At 44.6% G+C, this 21,881-nt stretch overlaps 1 protein-coding gene across 4 annotated transcripts in view; it reads right to left on the bottom strand.

The window, feature by feature from the left end:
* Window positions 1-21,881, bottom strand: part of ARHGAP32 (Rho GTPase activating protein 32) — a 259,327-nt gene that overhangs the window by 64,798 nt on the left and 172,648 nt on the right. For all 4 annotated transcript variants that reach the window (XM_055728664.1, XM_055728663.1, XM_055728665.1 and 1 more), the window contains 5 exons: window positions 18,384-18,521; window positions 16,229-16,321; window positions 13,742-13,864; window positions 11,484-11,561; window positions 2,302-2,383 (listed from right to left, as the gene is read on the bottom strand). In XM_055728664.1, coding sequence (XP_055584639.1) covers window positions 2,302-2,383; window positions 11,484-11,561; window positions 13,742-13,864; window positions 16,229-16,321; window positions 18,384-18,521 — 514 coding nt within the window. The remainder of the gene's footprint in view (window positions 1-2,301; window positions 2,384-11,483; window positions 11,562-13,741; window positions 13,865-16,228; window positions 16,322-18,383; window positions 18,522-21,881) is intronic.

Genomic DNA, 21,881 nt, shown 5'->3' with positions numbered 1-21,881 from the left:
AATGCAAGCTCTTCTGCATTATCCCAGCAATGCAACTCCCAGCGAGGCTCTAGAGGAACCACTTGGAAAGATCCAATGTCACATTTCGCAGTAGTGCTACGTAAGCCGCCCAGGGTGCTCCAGCAACTCCTTGCGCCCCACGTGCCACCTTCCCGGACGGCGCTGCCCAGGCATTCAGCTTGCCCAGCGGTGTGGTAACCCAGCCCAGGAAACCGAACCCCCTTCCTCCCACTTCATCTTCTCAGGCCTTCTGTATTTCAGACGTCAGTTTTTCCTCCCAGCAGATAGGTTCCTCGAGTCCTCCAACACCACATTCAACACGCCCTAACTGTGGGAACCTCCTCCCTGACTCCTCCTAGCTCCCACCAAGTCACAACCTCCAGCAACCCAGGAAGAGTCTTCCAGACTTCTGCCTGCACCAGGCAAGTGCTGTTACTTCCCAAGGCAGAAAAAAATAAAAAAGCCACCAAAAACCTACAAAGAAACGGTATTGTAAATTCTGCGTGCACAGGAAGAGCAGGGAAGGATTACAGGAACAGCTGCAACATCCATTCTAGCAATCCTTACATCTGAAAGCTCATTAGTGGTCTTCTGGAGGAGCCTTTGGCTTTAATTGTATGCCTAGAACAACTATCAGGGAAGGTCAAGAGGGACAGCCTCACGACTTGGCAGTATCTTTCAACTCGCTACTTTTAATAAGACTTGGGCTTTTGCTATCAACTTTGTAACAAACATTTCCCAGGACTGAAAGAGGAAATCCATCCCCTAGTGTGTTGTTAAAGCCAAACCGCATCTATTAATCTATGCTGCTTCATTATCTCTCATTAAAGCATAGCAAGAAACTACTCACTAGCAGCTCATGACATTTAATTGCCTGAGCCATATTGAATAATAAACACTTGCTTATGATTCTATCTACCAGCCTGGCCTGTATTTAGAGTTAAAGCTGCCCCTGCCTGCATGCTTTAGCTGGCAGAGGGCAGAGAAGGGGACTGCTCACAGTTTTTCGAGATCCAACTTCAAACAACAAAAGGCAGACAGTGGATTTATGGAATGACCACCTGCTGCAGCGCTTTGAATTGCTAGTGATCTTCGTGATACCGATTCTAGCAAATACATTTGCATGTTCCCAGGAATAACAAAGGCTGCAGATACCAACGGCTGAGAAAATGATTCGCCTAAACCGCCGGCTCTTTGAAGCACGCAGATGAATGCAGTGCGCGATAACTTTGGGCGTTCGTGACTTTTTACCACTGAACCAAAAGTTCCAAGCTGTAGCACAAGATCTGATAAAATGCGGTTCCCTTAGTAAAAGTCAAACTTTTGAATCACATCTATTTGTTTTAAAGTATCAAGTCAGCAATCGTATAAGATAAGGAATATCATTAAAATAGAGAAGACAGATGAAAAGAACACCAGTTAACCAGCTTTCCAACTCAACTTGCTGGCTGCATAACATTTTAAGAAAGATCAGCAATTTCAAACTGCGTCTCTTGACACAAAAGATACGGAGATATAACTTTATATATAGGAAGATTCTTTTTTAAATCGGAAGAATTGAACAAAAGCTTCATCACCAGTACATTCTGCAGAGATCTCACTTATGCCAGCACATCTAACTGAAATCACTTCCAGTGTATACTAGAATGACAACAGAATCGGATCCAACAATTCATCTTCTATTTACTTTTCCTTTCCTCAGCCAAGCTTGGCATTAATTTCCCTGTAGTTCATACAATACAGAACTGTCCAGAAGGCAGTAGGAAGTAGATGGAGTCATATATCCAGAGCAGAAGCAATCAGGATTCCAAGTTCTGTTATATCCGACTTTCTCCATCGATCCTCAAACAGAAAGCAGCTTCCAGTACCTAATTAATCTATTCCATCTAAGTCAGCATAAATGTTTTGGGGTTGCCTGTATGTTCTGCGTGAAAAAAACCTAACACACAACACTGTCTGGACACCAAGAACTGCGATGCTGCATGGAATCACTAGTTGCAGATTACTGAAGGTATCTTAAATTCTTAGAAGTTTAAAGTCTCCCAAATCATGCAGGAGTTCAAAACATAGACATTGATATGAGTTCACAAAACACCGCAGATGAAAGACATTAAACAGTGGGAACTATTCAGAGAGAGGTAACGTGTGGATGATCAACACATAGACAGGATAACAGGGGATGTATAAAGGATGATCAACACAGAGTATAACACGGTACGTATAAAGGAGATATTAAACATGGAAACCCAAAATAACAACTCCATTTAACTTCAGTGCATCATAAAAATTTCACACACTTACCTGGTTTTGGCACAGAATTGGTCACGGACTGAGGAACTTTGTCATTAATTAGTTCAACACACTCACTAGGAAAAAATCCAACCTGTAATAAAAAAAGAAAAGAGATGCAAAATATTGAACATAGTGGTTTTAGGATCTGAACTTTTAAACCAGCGACTGTTGAACATTTTCCTCAAACTCTGCTTGCCTGATGTTCCATAACATTATCCAACATAAAATGACCAGCATGAGAGAAATAATTTTTCAAAATGATGCAGCCAAAAAATCTACAAACCAAATAATTAGTTCTGCAAAGCACGGCTGTAAGTCTTGTTTTCTAGGCTTGGTACACGGGATGGAGATATTCAACTCGCAGCAGAGAGGAAAGAGGACAAGTGTGCTACACACTTAAATCTCAAGTGGAACTTGAGAGAGACAGCAAGGCTTCAGCTGGGTTTTCTGCACCTGGCTGCATGTAACGTGAAATTTAATGAAGAGAGCAAGATGTTTCAGCTCCTAGCATCTCGATTGTCTGTACTCAAATCTCACCAACGCTTGACCTTTTTTTCCCTGTCAAAATACTATATGCACAAGCACCTTTAACATCTTATTCTTTTAGAAAACTGAAATCAAATGTGGGCCAGTGTATTTCCATGTCTGTATAGTCCCATTACAGGAAAAACGCATGTTCTTGTACGGTAAGTTAGGAGAAGGCACAAAGCACTCCACTGTGTCCCAGCCTTATGGAGGGCGCTTGATCTGATGAGTGTGGGTAACAAGTGATACTCCTGAAGCATCCAAACTACACGTGCTTAAAGACCTTGCTAAAAAAGTTTGATGTGGTTTTAGTTAAATTGAATTCAATCTAACCTCAGAACTGAGAACAGGTTTAATAAGATACACATAGAGTAAAACGAGTTCTACTTTTGTGAGGAAGAACACAGTAATTTGACTGGAAATAAACACAAGTGTTTTTAGAAGAAACAGCATGATGTAGCAAAAAAAACCTCTGCAAGAGCCAGAACTCCTGGCGTGTACTCACGTATCTGCTTCTGAACGTGGACAAGCCAGTGCAACCACTGCGCCTCAGTTTCCCGATCAGCAAAGGACACGGGAAAACAGTGCCACACACCCGTTACTTAATTCTTATTTGTGAGAACAGCTGGCAAACATATTGCACAAGCCCTTTCACCGCTGTGATTTACCCGTGTATCTGCTGATCAAGCTGAAACAGAAAGAATATTCCAGAAACAAACCCCAGAGGCAAGACTGTCCTTCGCAAATATTTGAAGATGCTTCCAAGGCAATGACCGACCCTGGGCTACCACACAGCATGCTATGCCAAAAATTTTGACAACCACGGAAAGCAGCTTCTCTGCTGCCAGCATCACTGACAGTGAAGGCAGCTCCAAGTGCCCAAGTCAGGGCAAGGTCTCATCGCTGATTACTTTCAAATGCTAATTTGCTGCCTTGCCACACTGACCTTTAACACAGCATCTTCCCCCACATCCCCTCTAACTCAGAACGCTGGAGAGACTGTCTAAACCAGTGTAAGGGTTAAAGACTGAAGTACGGGGACGGTCTTAATGTTTTGCTGAAATAGGATGTGCCTGCAGAAATTCACATGCCACTCCAAAGCATCCGTATCTGGGAAGAAGTGAGATTTTTCCCCTTTCACTGTTTAAGGATTCAGACTATGATGTGACCAGACAGGAGCTTTTTACTTCCCAGCATCCCAACCTTCTCCCCGCTTCGCAGCATCTTCCTTCTTACTCCTGTCCCAGGCAAAAGTTAAACCCAAGCTGAGCCCTTGGCAACTTTTATCCTTAGTCTGTATTTCCAGACCTTTTTCTCTCTCATATCCTTCCTCCTCACCCAACACAGCTTCTGTATTGTGACATGTAATTCAAGCACCACCACCCTTCCGAGCCACCCCGTCCACGCCAGCGGCAGGATTTCCCGTCCCCATGTCAGGCATGTGATTGGGACAGCTGAAAGCATCAAGTCACTTCAGCCAGCCACAGTTCGGTCAAGTGCTGCAACAATGCATGGCCAAGAGCCAGCGGATGGGCCCCAAGCTCATCTAAACATTCGAACCGAGCCAGGACTGCTGCCAGTCATGTTAGCACATCTCTGAAATTTGCTGGAGCCGCAAGGCAGTCAGCACTGGGAGTCTGGCAAACAGTCCCTTCTCTATTTATTCATCTTACACAATTCCCTTTTGTCTCCAAGTTAAAAAAAAACAACCACAAACAACTCTTTCCTACTCCATGATTTTCACCCGTAAACCTCCAAGCAATTTAGTAGCAGCATCATGCGTAGTGTGTCCAGGTAAACACTCCAGGCTTTGAAACTCTTCCATATTCCATAAATGAAGCAACAGTTAATAGAAATGTCAGAGAACTTCTTCCCACACCCCCAAAATCCAGTCAGGCAACATTTTGTCCAAGAGGACAAACTGCAATCCATCAGACTGAATGTTAAAGACTTGGAATATGCTTTTTTTTTTTTTTAAGAGTAGGACGGGAGCAGAACTGATAACAGCAGCACGAGGGATGAGCAGACCTTGCTCCTCCAACATGTGGTTCCCGGCACCAGAGACCGGCCTGTGCATCACGCTTCTGCTCAGGTGGCTCACAGAACTGAAGAACCCATCCAAACCCCAAGATAACGTATGGCTCACTCAGCTGGGCGCACCAATTCTGCGAGGACGTGATACCCCCGACTTAGATAACATAGTGGTGAGTTCTGTGCAATTTACAGATGGAAATATGCTGATCAGCATGAAGAAAGCAGCACGAGTACCGGCATCCCATCGGGCAGCTCAGAGCTCAGTGATGCTGCTGTGCCAGGAGATGCTGAGAAACAGGCCGAGGGGTACACCCCCAAAAAGCACTGCTAGTTAAACAAAATACGTTACATGTTTTTTTAAATACTTTACTACTGCTAATAGTCCCTCTTGGACATTTCCAATTCCAGGAGACAATTTGTAAGTTGGGAAGAACATACACATGGAGTGAAAGTCCCATCCCATCCCACAAACGATACATTCGGGAGGCTCCACAGCTGAAGCGATACGGTTTCTTTCATTCTCAATACCCACAACATCTATGCCTGAGATGTTTAAAGAAATCTGAAGTCCTGGGACACCAACCTTCCATTAATCACACTGAAAACTGGTGGATATAAATCCAGCCCCAAATCCCATACTGTAATCAAAAGCTCATTTGCCTTTGATTGTTAACATCATGCTTCTCCTCTTTCTGGATGCAATTTACAGTGCTAAACATGAGTTTAGAAATTAAAGACGACCCAAGATGGTTATGTCGCTGCTTCTGGCTATCTCGGAACCTCTCCCAAATAAAACAACATCCCTGTTCTCAATCTATCATTTTTGCCATGTTCACAACCAATAATTATAATGGATTTTTTAGGGAAAGAGAATCCTTACTTGTGCTAGTGTTGACAAGCTCTCTGATCTTAATTTACTGGTAGTAGTTCTGACGGCTCACTTTTTCCGACTTACTTATTCTAATGTTTCTTGCAAGATCTCCAAGAGATCATCTTCAGGGTCATAACCTATAACTTGTGCCTCATTCCCACCCACTTAAAAGATGCTGCTTTTCCTCCCATGGAAAGTTTTCCATGATTTTGTATAAATAAATACATTTAGTCCCAGAGTTAATCTCAACAGATGTAGCAAGGCACTATTAGAGCTTGAGCCAGGATTAAAGGATTTGGCAATGTACAAAAATTAATAGCAAGGGTAGTATATATTTAGATAAATACAAGGTCATCTAAAGGTTAAAAAAATCACTACACACCTTAACCAAAGGAGGAAAGCACAGGCTACCGTTGCATGCAAACATTGCTGCAACAGCTACTATATCTTTTTTTCCCCACTTCTATGCCAGCGTCTGCTAAAACTGAAGATACAAGAGGCTTTGAGGGGAAAAGTCAAAGTCAAAGTAATAATTTCCAGTGTACGAGGAGGGAATTCAAACAAATGAGAAAGCAGCAGCAACATAAACAGCAAACGAAACATGGAGACATTTTGATCCTTTTTTGGTTTTGACATAGGCTAAATTATGGGTTAAATTTCATTCAAAATTGTTTCCCTTTTAGTTTTAACTTAAGTTTTAAGCTAGCAAAACCTGAAAGTGGGAACATCTACTTTTTTCTTGCTTGTTTGGCTTTTATGAGCAGAACTGTCACCACGTTCTTTGCCAAGTAACTGTGTGGGACTCACCGGCTCCCCTTGGGAAGATACTCACACATTGTGGAGGGCCACCAGTCACCGGAGGAACAGGATTGTTAGTCCTCTTACCATACAATGGGTTGGGGTGGAAGGGACCTTAAAGATCATCTGGCTCCAGCCCCACCTAGTTTAGTTCTCCTGAACTCTTGTAGAAGACAGCTGAACGTCTTGGCCACAAAACTCTGCTCATTTCGACTTTATTCCCACACGCACACGAGTCTCTGTGGGACGATCTGTATTAATTATCCATTCCTGCCAGCTGGACTTTGGGAACCAGGGGAGGCTGGTGAAGGGCTCTGCCTTTAACACCCCCGCTGCCAGCGCGGCTGAGCTCGCAGGCAGCTGGACGCTGCACGTGGCCACCAAAGGTCACACAGGCTCCTGCAGCGAGGTGTGAGGGATGCCGGTGAGAGGGACCTCAGCTGAAGAAAGGCACTCACTGCTGCGGTGCTCGCTGCCCGGGGATGGTGGGGCAGCGGTCCGAGCGCCTGTGCCCGTGCAAGCTGCTGCTGCTGCTGGGCGCCTGCAGAAGAAGGGCAGAGGGGATGCACGCAGAGCAGGGAACTCGTGGCAGGCCAGACAGAATTTTGCCCCATCTGTTCCTGCAGCCGGCACAGCTCTGCACGTGGCAGGGGCCATCAGGCTGCGAAAGGTCGTCACCGGTGACACGTCCACTGGGCTCTCGCACATCGCCTGTTCCGCAGGTGATACCACTCACCAGTGGCTGCCTCTCGCTCCCAGTTCCCAAATCGACACATGGGAACCAGAAACCAAACCGGCTTCTCCTTTAAGAAACGCCGTTTTCAAAGTGACACTAGCCACAAAAACGTGCTCTGCCTTCCCAGGCCATTTGTACTGATCTCTGCTCACATCACATACATGCGATTTATTTAAAAATGATGCACAAGATAAAAAAGATAAAATGCTCTCAACTAACAGCCTGGTTTACTCCTGACCAATCCAAGACAGAACAGGTCCCTTTTGGGGAAAACCATTCAGTCTTAAGGTTTGTGTTCCGCTGAACCGCCTGGAACACAGTTTGAAAGCAAGGGCTTGCAGTTTCACAATGAGTTCAAGCTCACGTAAGCACAGTCTGCTTAAAAAAAATTAAATAAATAAATTCCAGTCCACCCCTGGTTACAGACACTCCTGCGCATTGTTTTGTGTCCCCTCCAGCAGCTGTGCCGCTTGCTCTTGTGCAGCAGTGCAACTAATGAAACTATACCCAAAAGACCAAATTATTCAGAACATCAAAAGGCAGCTGTGCATCAAAAAAGGGCCTGTCCCTAATGATTCAGCTGTCTGAAACAGAGTTACTGATTGAAAAGACAAAGCATGACGAAAAAGAAGAGAACAAAGAGGGCTGGAAGGCTGTTAATGTGGAGGTGGCTGTAATTTAGGTAACAATCTTATAATGAAAGCAGTGACTCACTAAGGGCATTTGAAAAGAAAAAGGCTTGAGGAAAAATGTCTTAAAAAATCATTTTACTTTTAACCAGAGAAAATGGTAAGAAGCCTGGTGGGTTGTTTTGTTCCGCACAAGATTAAGTGTCTTGCAATGCAGTCATTAGATCAGGTATTGGGAGAAAGGCAGTGCAAGTATAACACAGAAATGTGAAGGATAACAAAAATGGTGATTCATTCCTCAAGGACAGCTCTGGCTGGCGGAGAATAAATTGACATCCATGCTGAATCTAAGCTGCAGTTCAAACTGAACATGCTCACAACCTAGCAGATTTGCTTTTCTGCTGACAGCTGTAGACTTGCCTCTTGTTCGTCTGCACTGCCTAGAGAAACCCTTTATTTATTCTAATCGATGGGGGACATGCAGAAATGAACGCACTTCTGCCCAGACATATACAAGTCACAGCTGGTTTAAATTCACAAAACTAAGTAAGTTCTTTTAAGCCAAGAAGTAATTTTTTTCCATGTTCAGCGAAACCTTGCTCTCCTCCTATCAAGACACGATTTACAATGTACACCATGGTCCGTGTGATAAAAACTTGCTCCCTTCCTAGCACAAAGCAAAAACCTGAGAAGGAACACGAGCAAACTGTGCAAACAGTTGGTCTTTGGACCTCCTCCCTTTATCTGCTCTCAGAATCACAACTATCTGGCAAGACAGCCTTTGTTGATTTATTTTATTAATTAAAATTACTGGATCAACAGATTGCTATCATGTTTACAGCGGCTATTGTTCCTAAACAGGAACAGAACTGTTTGCCTATAATAAATGCTTTTAAGGCTGCACAGCTTCATCAGTACTATACATACTGTGGAGACCGGTGAGGAGTGGTGTTCCTCAGGGGTCGGTACTGGGACCAGCACCGTTTAACATCGCTGCTGGTGACACAGAGCATGGGATCAAGTTTGCTGAGGACACGCCAGGCTGTGCGGTGCAGTCAACACGCTGGAGGGCAGAGGTGCTGCCCAGAGGGACCCTGATGGGCTTGAGAGGTGGGACCGTGTGAACCTCACGGAGTTCAACAAGGCCAAGCGCAAGGTGCTGCACAGGGGTTGGGGTGATCCCAAGCACAAACGCAGGCTGGGCAGGGAACGGATGGAGAGCAGCCCTGAGGAGAAGAACTTGGGGGTGTTGGCAGACCAGAAGCTCAACATGACCTGGCAATGTGCACTTTTTTGTTTTTTTTTTTTCCCTCTTTCTATGAATTCTCTTCTCACTGCAGCACTTAGTAAGGTCAAAAAATTCCATTACATCAGGAAATGTACTGTTTCTATACACTCACAGTTTATGGGCCTTAAGCTTGAAACACAGGTTAAAAAAACTTCCTCTTTACACAAGGGTAGAATTTGCATCTCTTGGTAGCTGGTGGTGTTTCATGGAAATGAAAAGTGCTGATAAGTGCATTTCAAAGGAATGACAAAACCTGTCAATTCACAGAAAAAAAACGCACCTCTGCAAATCAGAGCCATGGCTGTGTGAAGAGAGATGTTTATGCAGTAATAAATGAGTTAGCATAGCTCAAGAAATTACTGCCTGTCAACTGAGCTACAGCTGTTGAAAACCACCTCTGAGCTAACTAGCTTCACCCTGCAGTCAGCAGGAGCAGCGAGCGTACAGATGGTTTGTTACCCTCTTTTCAGCTGACAGGCAGTAACTTCTTAAAACACACCAACTTCGTGTCCTGCATTTGGGCAAACGCATCCCGAGAGCTACCGAAACATAGATTCTAGCTGCTGCATTTCCAATAGCGCGGCTCGGTGACCACGATCTGATTCACGCTGCGAAAGACTTTTGCTTATAATGTAAGACGCAAGATTATTCCACCCCTAATTTTCTGTTAAGCCAGAATATGGTGCTGCATTTCTGCAGCTGTTCAGATCTGTCGTGTCAGTAGACTGACTGTGCACAGCTACAGACAAACCCCTTTTCAAGCAGTTTGCTCATCGGTGTATCTTTACGCTGGGAAAGCACAATAGGATTGCTCTGAGAGACCGAAGGCAGCGACAAACTGCAGAAGAGCTCCCTCGCCTCTCGCGTCTTTAATCACCAGCGGCATTCCTCAGATCTAGTCACAATTTCAGCCAGCCCGATGGCAAGCAGGGAGCTTGCACCGAAAAATGGCATCCACACCCTGCACGGGGACACCGTGCACTTGGAGTCAATCAGCTTTGTGCAAAGTGTCTGCACCCAGGCACAGAGCACAAAGTAGTTTTGCTTTATTGATTCGCTGGGACGTTAAATGTGACGTAGCCTGATCATTCCAAGTAGCACTGAAACATGTCATTAATTTTTGATCGTATGGCAGATACAGCTTTAGGGCTTCCAAGATTAGAACCAAAGCCCCACAAAGACGTAACATGGGCCAAAACCAGAACAGCCAAGTTTGTTCAAGATATATCACAGTGTTAAATCTAGAAAGAAATCTAATTTCAGAGCAGGTATCACATGTCCACGCTGCTCTGATTTTATAAATGAGATATTATCTGGAGTCCCACATGTGATATGAAGCCAACAAAAGCTGTATTTCACGTGCTCTGGCCAATCAGACAGAAATGTAATCGTATAACTAACACCCCATTCAGATGGGATTTGTAGTGTTTGGAGATCAGACTGCACACAGCCCTGGAATTAATGACAGCAGGACCACAACCTGGATCTGGCACAGAGAGGGCTGTCAGGGGAAATCTGAGGTCCTTTGAGAAGACTTTCCAGGCCAAAATATACAAGTGTCAGGTCAATTCTGATCCTGACCCTCTCCAGAGCAAACTCGTAATTCCATCTACTCACAGACAGCAACTGCAGTACGAAAATCCCTCCTACCTGAAAGGAACTGAAAGGTGAGACAGTGTGAGGAGGCAGAAAGGCAGTTACCCCACCTTCAGTACCTTTTCAGCTTTGTTTTGTAAAAAAAGATTTTTCTTTTTTTTTTTTCATTTCCAAATCAGGCAATCCAAGCTAAGATCTTTCGAAAACTGAGTCTAAATCTCTCTGCCATAACTTTTCATATATATATCTCTCTATATATATAGTGATATTACTATAAAAGTACTATTAAAAACCCAGGAATATTAACAGTTCATAATAAATGCAGACACAAAAGCACAGGTTAGTTGGGTGGCTTGTCCAAGTCAGCAGCAGCGTCTCATCAAGTGGCTTCCTCCAGATCCTCTATGTGCTGCCTGATCCAGTTTTAGATAGTGGAAGGGATGGGATGATTTGAATAACAGTGTCAGCTGCCTTGGAGGAGGGGCAACAGAAGCTTCCAGCAACATCAAGCCAGCTGTCAATCAAAGGGCCGTGGCTCTCCCTAGCTCGAGAACCTCCTATGAAGACCACGTGTCTGCTCGAGCCCAAGTGCAGAGAGAAACACCAACGCAGGGACACAAGCAGTCCTGGGCAGGCACAGCAGTCGGCTAAACACGCTGCTGAGCTTCCTGCCTTTATTTAAGTCGCACTATCAGGTCTGATGCTCGTGCCTACCTGAAATCCATGTTTGCCTCTCCACCATGTGGTCAGCTCCTTTGGTGGCATATCAATCACAGACACTATGTCTCCCACCTGGAAAAGATTGGCAACATCAATCACAGCTTGCAGTGCGGCTGGGAGGAAAGCACAATTCAAACAGCAGCATTTTCCAGCACTGCAAAAAACTGTAAAACTTGTGAGCGACTGCACCAATGCCCATCTTGAGACATCTGCCTTTGAAAAATCAAACTGTCAAGGTAGAAGAGTTACTGCATTATACAATGTACAGGATACAGCTGTTCACAGGGAAATAATTCTCAAAAGCAGCAGGCTCTCTGCCAAAGGGTACAGCAGTGCTCCGATTAAACTGCAGATGTAAGTGAGCAGCGATGGTGTGAAACACTTTGGAAAATACTCTCAAGTAGCTGAGCTAACTTGTACTACATGCCCTATACGTGTGTGTGTAGGCATTGACATATATCTTCTTGTTTTCCTTCACAGCAAAAAGTTCAGAGCTCCCTTTGTAGTTCACAAATTGACCAAGAGACACGCTTTTCTTAAGTAGAAAATAAACAGAGGGTGGTGCGATGTTACAGGAACAGGAAAGAAAATGACCAAGGATACCAAACAGGTTTTCTGAAGCTTTGCTCATTCCCATAAAAAAACCGTAATAGTGCAATAATTCAAAAGGAATCAGTACAATCAATACTAAACCTGGTTTGGTGGGAATCAGCATCTATGTGGCCTCTATTATAGAAAATGAGCCGGGGCAGAGCAGAAGGGGTGGGACACCTCAATAAAGACTGTGGCTACAGCAAAAATTAACAGTAATGCCCAACTTCTACCGGATGTTTTACATTGATGGGTCTCAAAGTGCTTTACAAAGAAGGTAACACACCCCTGGTTCTTAGATGGAGATAACCGAGACAGGGAAGGGATTTCCTCAAGGGAATAGCAAACCACCAGCAAAGCCAATTTCCATTAAGGAAACTGCTGTCACCACAAGGAGCTGGGCATTTTCCTCAGTATTGGGGAGCAAACACCAGCCAGCTGCTTTTGCAGTTGCCTATTAGAAACTAACAATAGCCGAAACATAAAGAGATAGTTTGGGTTAGGGAACAGAACGTGGCACTGTAAAACAACCGATCCTATTCCACTCCTGTTCTGCCAAGGCTTCTCACTGCGCAAACTTGGAAAGCCACACGTGCCTCGGTTTCCCCGCCGGTGTACTATGGCTCACAACAACCTGTTGGACTGCGTGGCAGTTGCAAGGCCAAGTTAGCCTGCTGGCACAGACCTGTAAGATTTACTAGCAGGGAGGGCGACCTTAGTGCTTTTATTAATACCGAGACACTGACAAACAGCCCGGCTCCTGCACTGCAGGCATTTCCACTTGGAAGGTGACATACCCACGTGTCTTTCTGGTTAGTGCAGTTCCTCGATGCACGCTAATAACTGCCTTGATTTTGAATATGAAGAAACCCGTGGCAGCACTAGACTATCACGATTATTTTTACTTTCTGTGCTGCACGCTAAGAGCGTGATCCCAAAATCTCCTTTGGGCGCTAACGGTTTGCCTTTACGCATTTCTGTGTAACACCGTGAATACTCCATTGATAGTACCACAGCACATGAACAATCGCAGCATAAAACGCCGCTTTCTGGGTCGAACAGACCAGAGCCAAAGACTTCCAGGGTCTGACCTTCCACATATTTGCTCTACAGCTCCTCCTGCTCTGTATCACGTAAGATTTTCCAAACAGTTTTAGATTATCACCTGCCCTTCAAGTAAGTTCTTCAACAGTCTGGTTCTTTACTTTTCATGGGGGCAGCAGCTCTTAAAAATGGCTTTAGACACGGACTTGCGAACAGGAACACAGGTCGTGCAAACTGGCCAATGCATAATTAAACTGGTGTGTGCCCACATACACACATACGTGGACAGTCTTCCGGAACAGCTACAACATACGTTAAATACACCGCACAGTACAGATTACACAGGGTCTGCTGTGCCTCACAGACCAGGCTAGAGCACTTGGCTGCCTGTTTAATCAGAAAATACCAATGCCAAGTAAAGCTGTATTTAAAAGATGACCGAACTCCTCCCTGTATCCAACCCACTGCAAACTGAGTATTTAATTGAATCTTCTAAGCTTCACCCCACAAAACATTCTGCAAGTGTCTGAATGTATTCCTGATGCGCACACCCGCACAGACACCCGCATTACACTCTTCTGTGACAACAAGGGTCACAAGCTCCCTTAATTATTTACCTCAAAGGACAGTTCATCTGCTGCTTGAGCAATATATCTCTTAATAACGTGGGCAGCAGCAATAGCAGGAACGTTAATGGACGATTCCTCATGGACTAGCAGGTGGTTCCCCTTGTTATCAATCTGAAATAAAGCACAGGAGAGCGTGAGGCAGCTGAGGACAAGTGAGGAGGCACGTTACTGGTGCTCGGACGTGGCAGAGACTTCAAGCTGATTCAGGGAGACAGGACGGGTTGGGGGCCCCGAGGAGAGCGGCACCGAGAGCCGGGCGCAGCGCACACAGAAATGAAGAACAATTCCTAAAAAGTGTTTCAGAAGGTCGTGTGTCCCCATCTGACTAATGAGGAAAATGCTGTATTTGTGCGTCTTTGCGTACAAGCAGTAGCATGACAGTGAATGTTTACACCTCCCTTTAACACCCAGTTGTATTGTGCTTCCTGAAGTACTTTAAATGGTAATACAAAAGTGACTACAAAAATTCCCTACGAGGTGGAATTAACACTCAAGAAGAGTCACTGAGGTAAGGAGGAAATGCTGTTAAACCAAAACCAAGTGATACTTTTGATTTCCTCCCACCCTTTTATTTCTTTTCTGAAGAAAACGTGGCTCCCACCCCTTGCTGCAATCATCAGCCTGCTGTCAAAATTCCTGGATTTTTGTGCTCGTGTAAATTTTTCCAGGATTCTCAGTTAATGGGAAAGGTTCCTCTGTATTGCACTTGCAGTAGGTTTGCTGTAATCTCTAGGTCCACTTTATTGCTGTAAATTCTACAGCTGAATTTTTCTCTAGAGCTTCCTTCCTCCCTTCATGCTGAGAAGGTTTCCAAGATTTTTCTCATCCCAAAGGAGTTCGGGGTGAGGAGGATATCAGTGGGGAAAATTGCAGGAAAATGCACTCCATCCTTATCACAAGCATTTAAGAATGAATTGCAACAGTCTAATAATAGTTGTTTCTATTCCTGGTGTGCAGCAGTATCATCAGGCAATGGAAAGCCACACATATCTCTACCCAGACTAATCAGCAAGAGCCCCGCTGACACGGACAGGTGCCTTCATCACGTAGCCCCATTCTTCCCTGCACTCGCCGCCCAACAACATCTATTGTTTAAGATGGCAGAAGAGCATTAGCAGAGAAACCAAAGCTGCAGCTGCAATTCACAACATTCACAATATACAAACCCTGCCGCCGCAAGCACAACGCAGGCTCTGTTGAGCTGTCTAGCCAACAGCGATGGCAAACAGGGACAGAGAATATTTACTGTTTCTGTGGCTACCACAAGGGAAAAAAAGAAAGGAAGAAAGAAAAAAAGAAGGGAAAGAAAAAAGGAAAAAAAAAAAGGGGGGAAAAGGGGGGGGGGGGGGGGAAGGGGGGGGGAGGAGGGGGAAAAGGGGGGAAAAAGGGGGAGAAAAAGGGGGGGGAAAGGGGAAAAGGGGGGAAAAGGGGGGAAAAAGGGGGGGAAGGGGGGAAAAGGGGGGAAAGGGGGGAAAGGGGGGGAAGGGGGGGAAGGGGGGGAAAAGGGGGGAAAAGGGGGGGAAAAGGGGGGGAAGGGGGGGAAAAGGGGGGGAAGGGGGGGAAAAAGGGGGAAAAAGGGGGAAAAAGGGGGGAAAAAGGGGGAAAAAGGGGGAAAAAGGGGGAAAAAGGGGGAAAAAGGGGGAAAAAGGGGGAAAAAGGGGGAAAAAGGGGGAAAAAGGGGGAAAAGGGGGAAAAGGGGAAAAAGGGGGGAAAAAGGGGGAAAAAGGGGGAAAAAGGGGGAAAAAGGGGGAAAAAGGGGGAAAAAGGGGGAAAAAGGGGGAAAAAGGGGGAAAAAGGGGGAAAAAGGGGGAAAAAGGGGGAAAAAGGGGGAAAAAGGGGGAAAAAGGGGGAAAAAGGGGGAAAAAGGGGGAAAAAGGAGGGAAAAGGAGGGAAAAGGAGGGAAAAAGGGGAAACCAGGGGGAAACCAGGGGGGAAATAGGAAAAAAAAAAGGAAGAAAAAAAAAAAGGAGGGAAAAAAAAAGCAGGCAGGCAAACACCGTAACTGAGACAGCTCAAATAGTTTTAGAAACTCGCCACACTTGTGGTATTGCCTTGCCAAAAAGGAGCGTAAGAACGCGTGTCCTTTCTGCAACCCATCACTCAGACTTCAGCCACGCACCAGACTCTCCCAGGCGGCCCACGGACCCAGTCACTCCTTCGCTAAAACTGCTGCCACCTCCTCTTATTTGTGAACACCAGGAGGAAGATAGGCCTTTGGGTGACAAAATCCAAGCGAGAGTGGGGGGAAAGAAGCTCCTGTGTTCTTAACATTGGATCTGATTCTGTTTGTTCTGTACCATTTGTGACCACCTATATGCTGGTAACAGGGGAATACAGCTTTCAGGATAGCATGTCAGTGACACCAATAGGTCTGGAAGGATTATGCCTCTTTCTGGAAAGGCGAGAGAGCACATTCGTGGCTTGCTCTGCTGCCAAGGTCAGGAAACACGTCACAGTCTCAGCCTCATGCCGTACCTCCATCCACGTGAGAGCTGGCCCACAGTTTATCTTGTTGCCTGCGATGGCTGAGAGACGTGACAGGTAAGCCATCAGCATCTGGGTGACAAGCTGGAAAAGAAAGAAACAGACATTCAGTTTTTCTTTTAATACACCGTGGTTGGAGAGACTTCTGCAGACATGGAGAGACCATAAATTACCCGTTGCTATAGGTACGTGTTATAGAAATATACTCCCTTTTGCAAGGAAATCTGTCATTTGCAGAAGGGCAGCAAACTACAGTGTTAAAACGATTATACGCACACACAAGAAGTGTGAAGAAGCAGCTCCTTGTGCAAGTAATAACGTTATTTTTATAAGATATGTAGATTTTCATTATTTCCCTTGACAAGATACCTTAAATCCACAGCCTTCCTCTCATCGCAGATTTCACATACAAACAAATCATTTCTGTTACGCCATCAAACACATCTGAGAACTGTTTAGTGAAACAAAACGCTGGCTGTCATTTCCACCCGCTTGCAAACCCTTAAGAATGTGGCCACTCAGACCGACCCCTTCGTGAAAGAGTAATATTTCAAATAGTAGAAAAGGGTTTTGAAAATACACTTAGCAATAACTTGGTTTTATTGAAGAGAAGCTAGCGAGGTCTTCCCAAAGCTTCGCAGCCACAGTCACAAAGCAGTATTGTAGGCCGGAGTTCGCAGGACTGTTTAAAACATTGTTCTCCTCAAACATCTGTTCAAATGTGGTCAGTTCAAAATAAAAAATACAGTATGAGACACCAGACAGCTGCAGAATTACATTTCACAGAGCAGTCAACGTCTTTACATCTTCTGTGCTTACAGATATAATGCAGATTTTCAGGCTCAAGCTATAAAGTACATATTAAATAAGCTGTACAAATAAAGATGTAAAGGAGAGGAATGCCTAAAATATAATCTAAAGCAGGAATTCATTTTCCTGAATATTGCCGCATCTGCTGAATTTAAGAGACCAGAAACTTTAAATTCTCTTCAGAAATAGCCTGCATTAAACCAAAGCAACTAATAAATCAGATTCTCTGATGAACAATGGGGCCACGTGATCAGCTTCCTATAGTTGATGGCAAAAGCCCTGTAGACTTCGGTGGGGTACTGATTTCAACCATTGTGCGTTGCTCAAAAGCAATCGATCCTCGCCTGCTCAGCACCCAAAGGGCACAGATTCTGATTTATAGTCCCTGGATGGATTCTTCTTTGGCTGCTTGGAACGGCCTCAATTTCCTCGTCACCCATTTCAGCTACACACCTCGTCGGCAGGCAGCATCAGCTTTCTGACACAGCACGTCAAGACTTTTCCCTACTTGTGCTTGATGGTAGGGGGCAAACATACAACTACAGGTCCCAGAGATAAGTGACCTGCGAAATGAAGCAACGGGCACCGTCCATCCCAGTGACACACAATCCTCCCGCAGACTGAGGCCAAACGGTTTTGTTATGCTCTACTGGCTCCAATATTATGTTGCCTCCCTCTGCACACCTCCTGAAACGATGCAGTCAAGATGCACCTGCTACGTTCCAGAAGATTCTTTTGGACAAGAGGCTGAAGGAATTCCACCTTCCCATATTCCAGGTGAAGACAGCAAGTCAAGAAAAGTATTTCTTACTCATTTAGGGAAAAAAAAAGCCCACTCTTTAAGCTTTTTAAAGACCATTTAAATAATGCACTAATGCCAATGCTCTTACAAACCAGCTTCGGTAATTTTCAATTAATAAATCTAAGTCTAATGTTGCAAATGATATTACTCTTGCAGTGCTGCAGCCTAGAACAGCACGATTGCCTAGGAATGTTAAGTTGCTAACATTCGGTCAGGAAATAGCCACATCATTGCAAAAGTTTCCAAAGATACAACACAACTCTTAGCTAAGGTACTAACGAGGACAGCTTTTTTTCTTGGAACTCTGAGCAACCATTCCACATTTAGCAGCACATTAATCCGTATGAACTTGCAGGGCATCTCCCTTTAGATCACTGAAATTAAGGGTAGAAAACACATGCTGATCTTATGACTAGTCATCAGTTTCCAAACGTAACCCAGGTCGCGTTAAAACTACTTTGCACAGACTTGAAAACGTCTTCCAGCCCCTCGCTGGTGACGCTGCGGTACATGTTTGCAGGGCTGAGAATTTACCTCCGGACTGTCCTTCAGGGCATCGGAGCGGGGGAGCTCTGAGAGCTGGGAGAAGCGCCGGTCATAAATACATAGGTGAAGGTGTTTGTCGAGTACTCTGAAATCTTCATAACTCCGCTTCACGATCCAGCTCCTCCCCTGTGTAAACAGAGAGGAGAATCACACTGTTACAAGCTCCTCGCCAGTTTGGGTGAGATGGAAGAAAATGAAACTTTGTGCAGAAGATCTGGCCATCTTTCTTCTCCAAGCATCTGAAGGTATGATAGTACACCTTAGTAGTATTTTCATGTTTCATGAGCCATTCACGCTCAAACCAGCCGTTAGTGTTCCTCTTTTAATTATTTAACTGTGGGCTTGGATGTGGCCCAGCGTTCTGAGACCCATCCGAAGCTTTTAACTTCCACCTGCCTTGCAAGGATTTTGTAGCATTTTCATGCACAAGGTGTCTGCGCAAATGTAAATTACACAATGGTTGTATAAATAGTGTGAAATTAGATTCTACATAGATAAGACAAATATACAATCAGGGATCTGAAGGCAGAAGCTTGCAAAACTTCTGTCAGACGCCCCAGGCAAATCTCCAGCTGAATTAAAAAAACAATCTAAGATGAATAACACTAGCTGAAGATTTACTCCTGAGTGCGTATCATTTCCCCAATTAAAATACTGACAAGATACACAATGCTTCAGGGGACAGGGAAGGGACAAAGGCAGCACAGCATAATCGGCTTTGCGAAGCTTTTAATATCTAAGGACTACTTCTAAATTCTTCATGGCCTATTATGATCAATAAAAATTGTAATAATGCAGCAGTTTACAGGTCAAAGCGCTTCATGAACAGCCATCAATCCTCTCAACACTCCCATGCAGCCTCTAAAACGAGACTACTCCAGTTTTACAGATGTGGACACTGACCCAGTGACTGTGGACCCCCAGCAAAGCTTCCCCACCTTCTATTTCCAGTGCAAAGCGCTTTTTTTTCAGCCTTTGTTTCCTAAAATCAACAGCATGGCCGCGTTTAAGGAAAAAAATCTCTGTCTGCGTTACAGACTCTGCTTCACACTCCGCATGCAGTCATCTCCCTTGGGAAAGAAGGAGAAGAACAAGAAAGCAGCAGATGCCGGCAGCCCGGCCACGCCAGCGGTGCAAGGGCTCGGGGACGGCGGAGGCTGGGACTGCACTGCTCCAGGTTACGCGGCGCCTCGAAGGCAGGGCCAAGGATTACCGGTGCCAAAGGGATGCCTGGCGACTGGTACGGAAAGCAGGGAAGTACACGGTGTTAGAGGGGACACACCACCGGGGAAAGGAGCCCTAAGCGCGATCCCGGCTCGGCTGGACGTGGCTGTCAGAACCTCACCTGATGCCCTCTTCACCTGGGATACAAAAACCCATCGCCTGCTCCGACTTCCCAGACACAACTCTGCTATATTCGTTTGTTTCTTGAGAAATGTATAAGCATCGCTTTTTTATTACTATCCAAAGCCTGCAAGGCAATCGTAAATGTAAAATCTATAACCCAGCGTACTAGCTATTTTCTGTCAAATTTATTTAAGACAACTCCAGACCGTGCGCTGTGCCCATAAACTCTGCTTTCACATCACAAGAAATCACCCGTATTTCACAAGCCTGCAAAGAGGGCATCTACACAGGACATAAGTGCTTTGTATTTTCCGTAAGTTATGTCAGTTTACTTTTCGTCTAAAGGAGAAAAACAAAACCAGGAGTGCGAGCCTAATTATCTTCAAAAAGATGACAGCCCTTCCAATGTCTCCATCTTTTGCAATTAATGGGGTTCTTGCTCTCTTTGACGAGTTGCTGGTATGACCTTCAGCTGCACAAGGTTTAGTCACCAACGTAAGAAACGACAGACTGAGAAATCTTTTACCTGCTTCTGCCCACTGCACTTAACAGGACATTTCAATACGCCACCCACGCGAGTAACAAACCTATTTGTTGTAAATCCTCCATTAATTCCATGATATTTTAATTTTAAATATGGGACTGTGGATTTGCAGTCTCTTTTTATCACGAATGAAGACAGTAAGAGTTGACTTTACAAGACAGGAATAGTCGGGGTCAGCAAACTCCTGGTCCATGTGACAGGGTGTGCAGGATCCGCGGCGGAATGGACGGACCCGTGCGGACAGCATCCTCCGCGCTTCTGCTGACACACGTCCCACATGATCACAGGAATGAGAGATGCAAAAGCATCGCGGGGTACCCGTGGGGATGGGACTGCCCGATCTTCAGCCACGTTCCCAATGACTGTGCACATGGCGTGTTAGTACAGAACACAGTTTCAGCAACAATCATCCCAATTTCCACCTAGGAGAAAGTTACTCCGTTTCAGCAACAATCATCCCGATTTCCACCCAGGAGCAAGTTATTCCCACACTCTAAAATGTATTTCCTAAAACCCTACAGTTTTAATTTGGCCATACCTAAATTTAAAAAGCGTAAATGCTTTAGGTTGTTGTAGAAGTTGCGTTAAGCAAAGTTTTTGTGGATTTGCAGCCCGAGAGATGAATTTTTAAGCAAAACATGACAGCCATATTCACAAGGGGTGCGATTAACTTTGCAGGAAGGAATCACTGCAGCAATCTAGGAAGGAACTGGACAACATTTAGTGCTTCCCCTCAGATTCCCAGTACAAATCACAAGAAAGTCAAGCCTAAACTCTCGCTGCTGGCTTTCCAGCCTTGCATGGCCAAAGCAGCAGAAACAGTGGTCTCGTTCAATATCACACATACCACAATGTTTCACTACCTCAATACAAAAATTGTACATCTTGCTCCCATTTCCTGCGAATTCTGAAGTGCCAGAAGGGTTTTTCGAAAGGGTTCTTTTTTTTAATTTAGAGAGTTAACAAAACAGTAGAAACAAGTAAGCGACTGTTAAGTTGGTCTCGTGTTGTCAATTGTGTTTTACAGCAAAGCTAAAACATTACTGGTGTTCGGGACACATTATATCCATAAGGCAAAAATGCCTTCCCCACATTTTTAATGATTTCCATAAATTGTTGCTCAAATGAATTTTCAATCACCCTCTAATTTTCCAATTCAATAATTACTTTTCTATTCTTTAATTACTGATGGTCCTTATTTAGAGAAGCACGTACTTAAACCCCATAAATTTCAACAGGACATAAGAACAGAGGTGAAGTAAAGCACATAAATCAAGTGGTTTCCCAGATTCAGACCTTGAATTACAAATCCGGGTATGATAAATTTCATTAAAATAAGAAAATCAAGCCTCAAGTGAAGATTTCAAGAATACCTTAAAATAGCTTCACAATGTTTAAAAGGGAAAATCGACCACTGACTAAAAAAAAATAAATAAAAATCCCTCTTGAACAAAATCAAAGTGTGTTTTTTAGATTTAATTTTACAGAAACATTCACAATGAAAAGCATCGTGACAATTAGCCACAAAATGGAAAACCTGGGTTTGTTCCTACTTTTACTACAGTTTGGTCTGTTCTCCCTTACTCTTGCATGCC

This window comes from Falco cherrug, chromosome 17 (genome assembly GCF_023634085.1).
Source record: "Falco cherrug isolate bFalChe1 chromosome 17, bFalChe1.pri, whole genome shotgun sequence".
In the NCBI taxonomy this organism is placed as follows: Eukaryota; Metazoa; Chordata; class Aves; order Falconiformes; family Falconidae; genus Falco; species Falco cherrug.
This window is presented reverse-complemented; position numbering and strand designations above follow the sequence as displayed.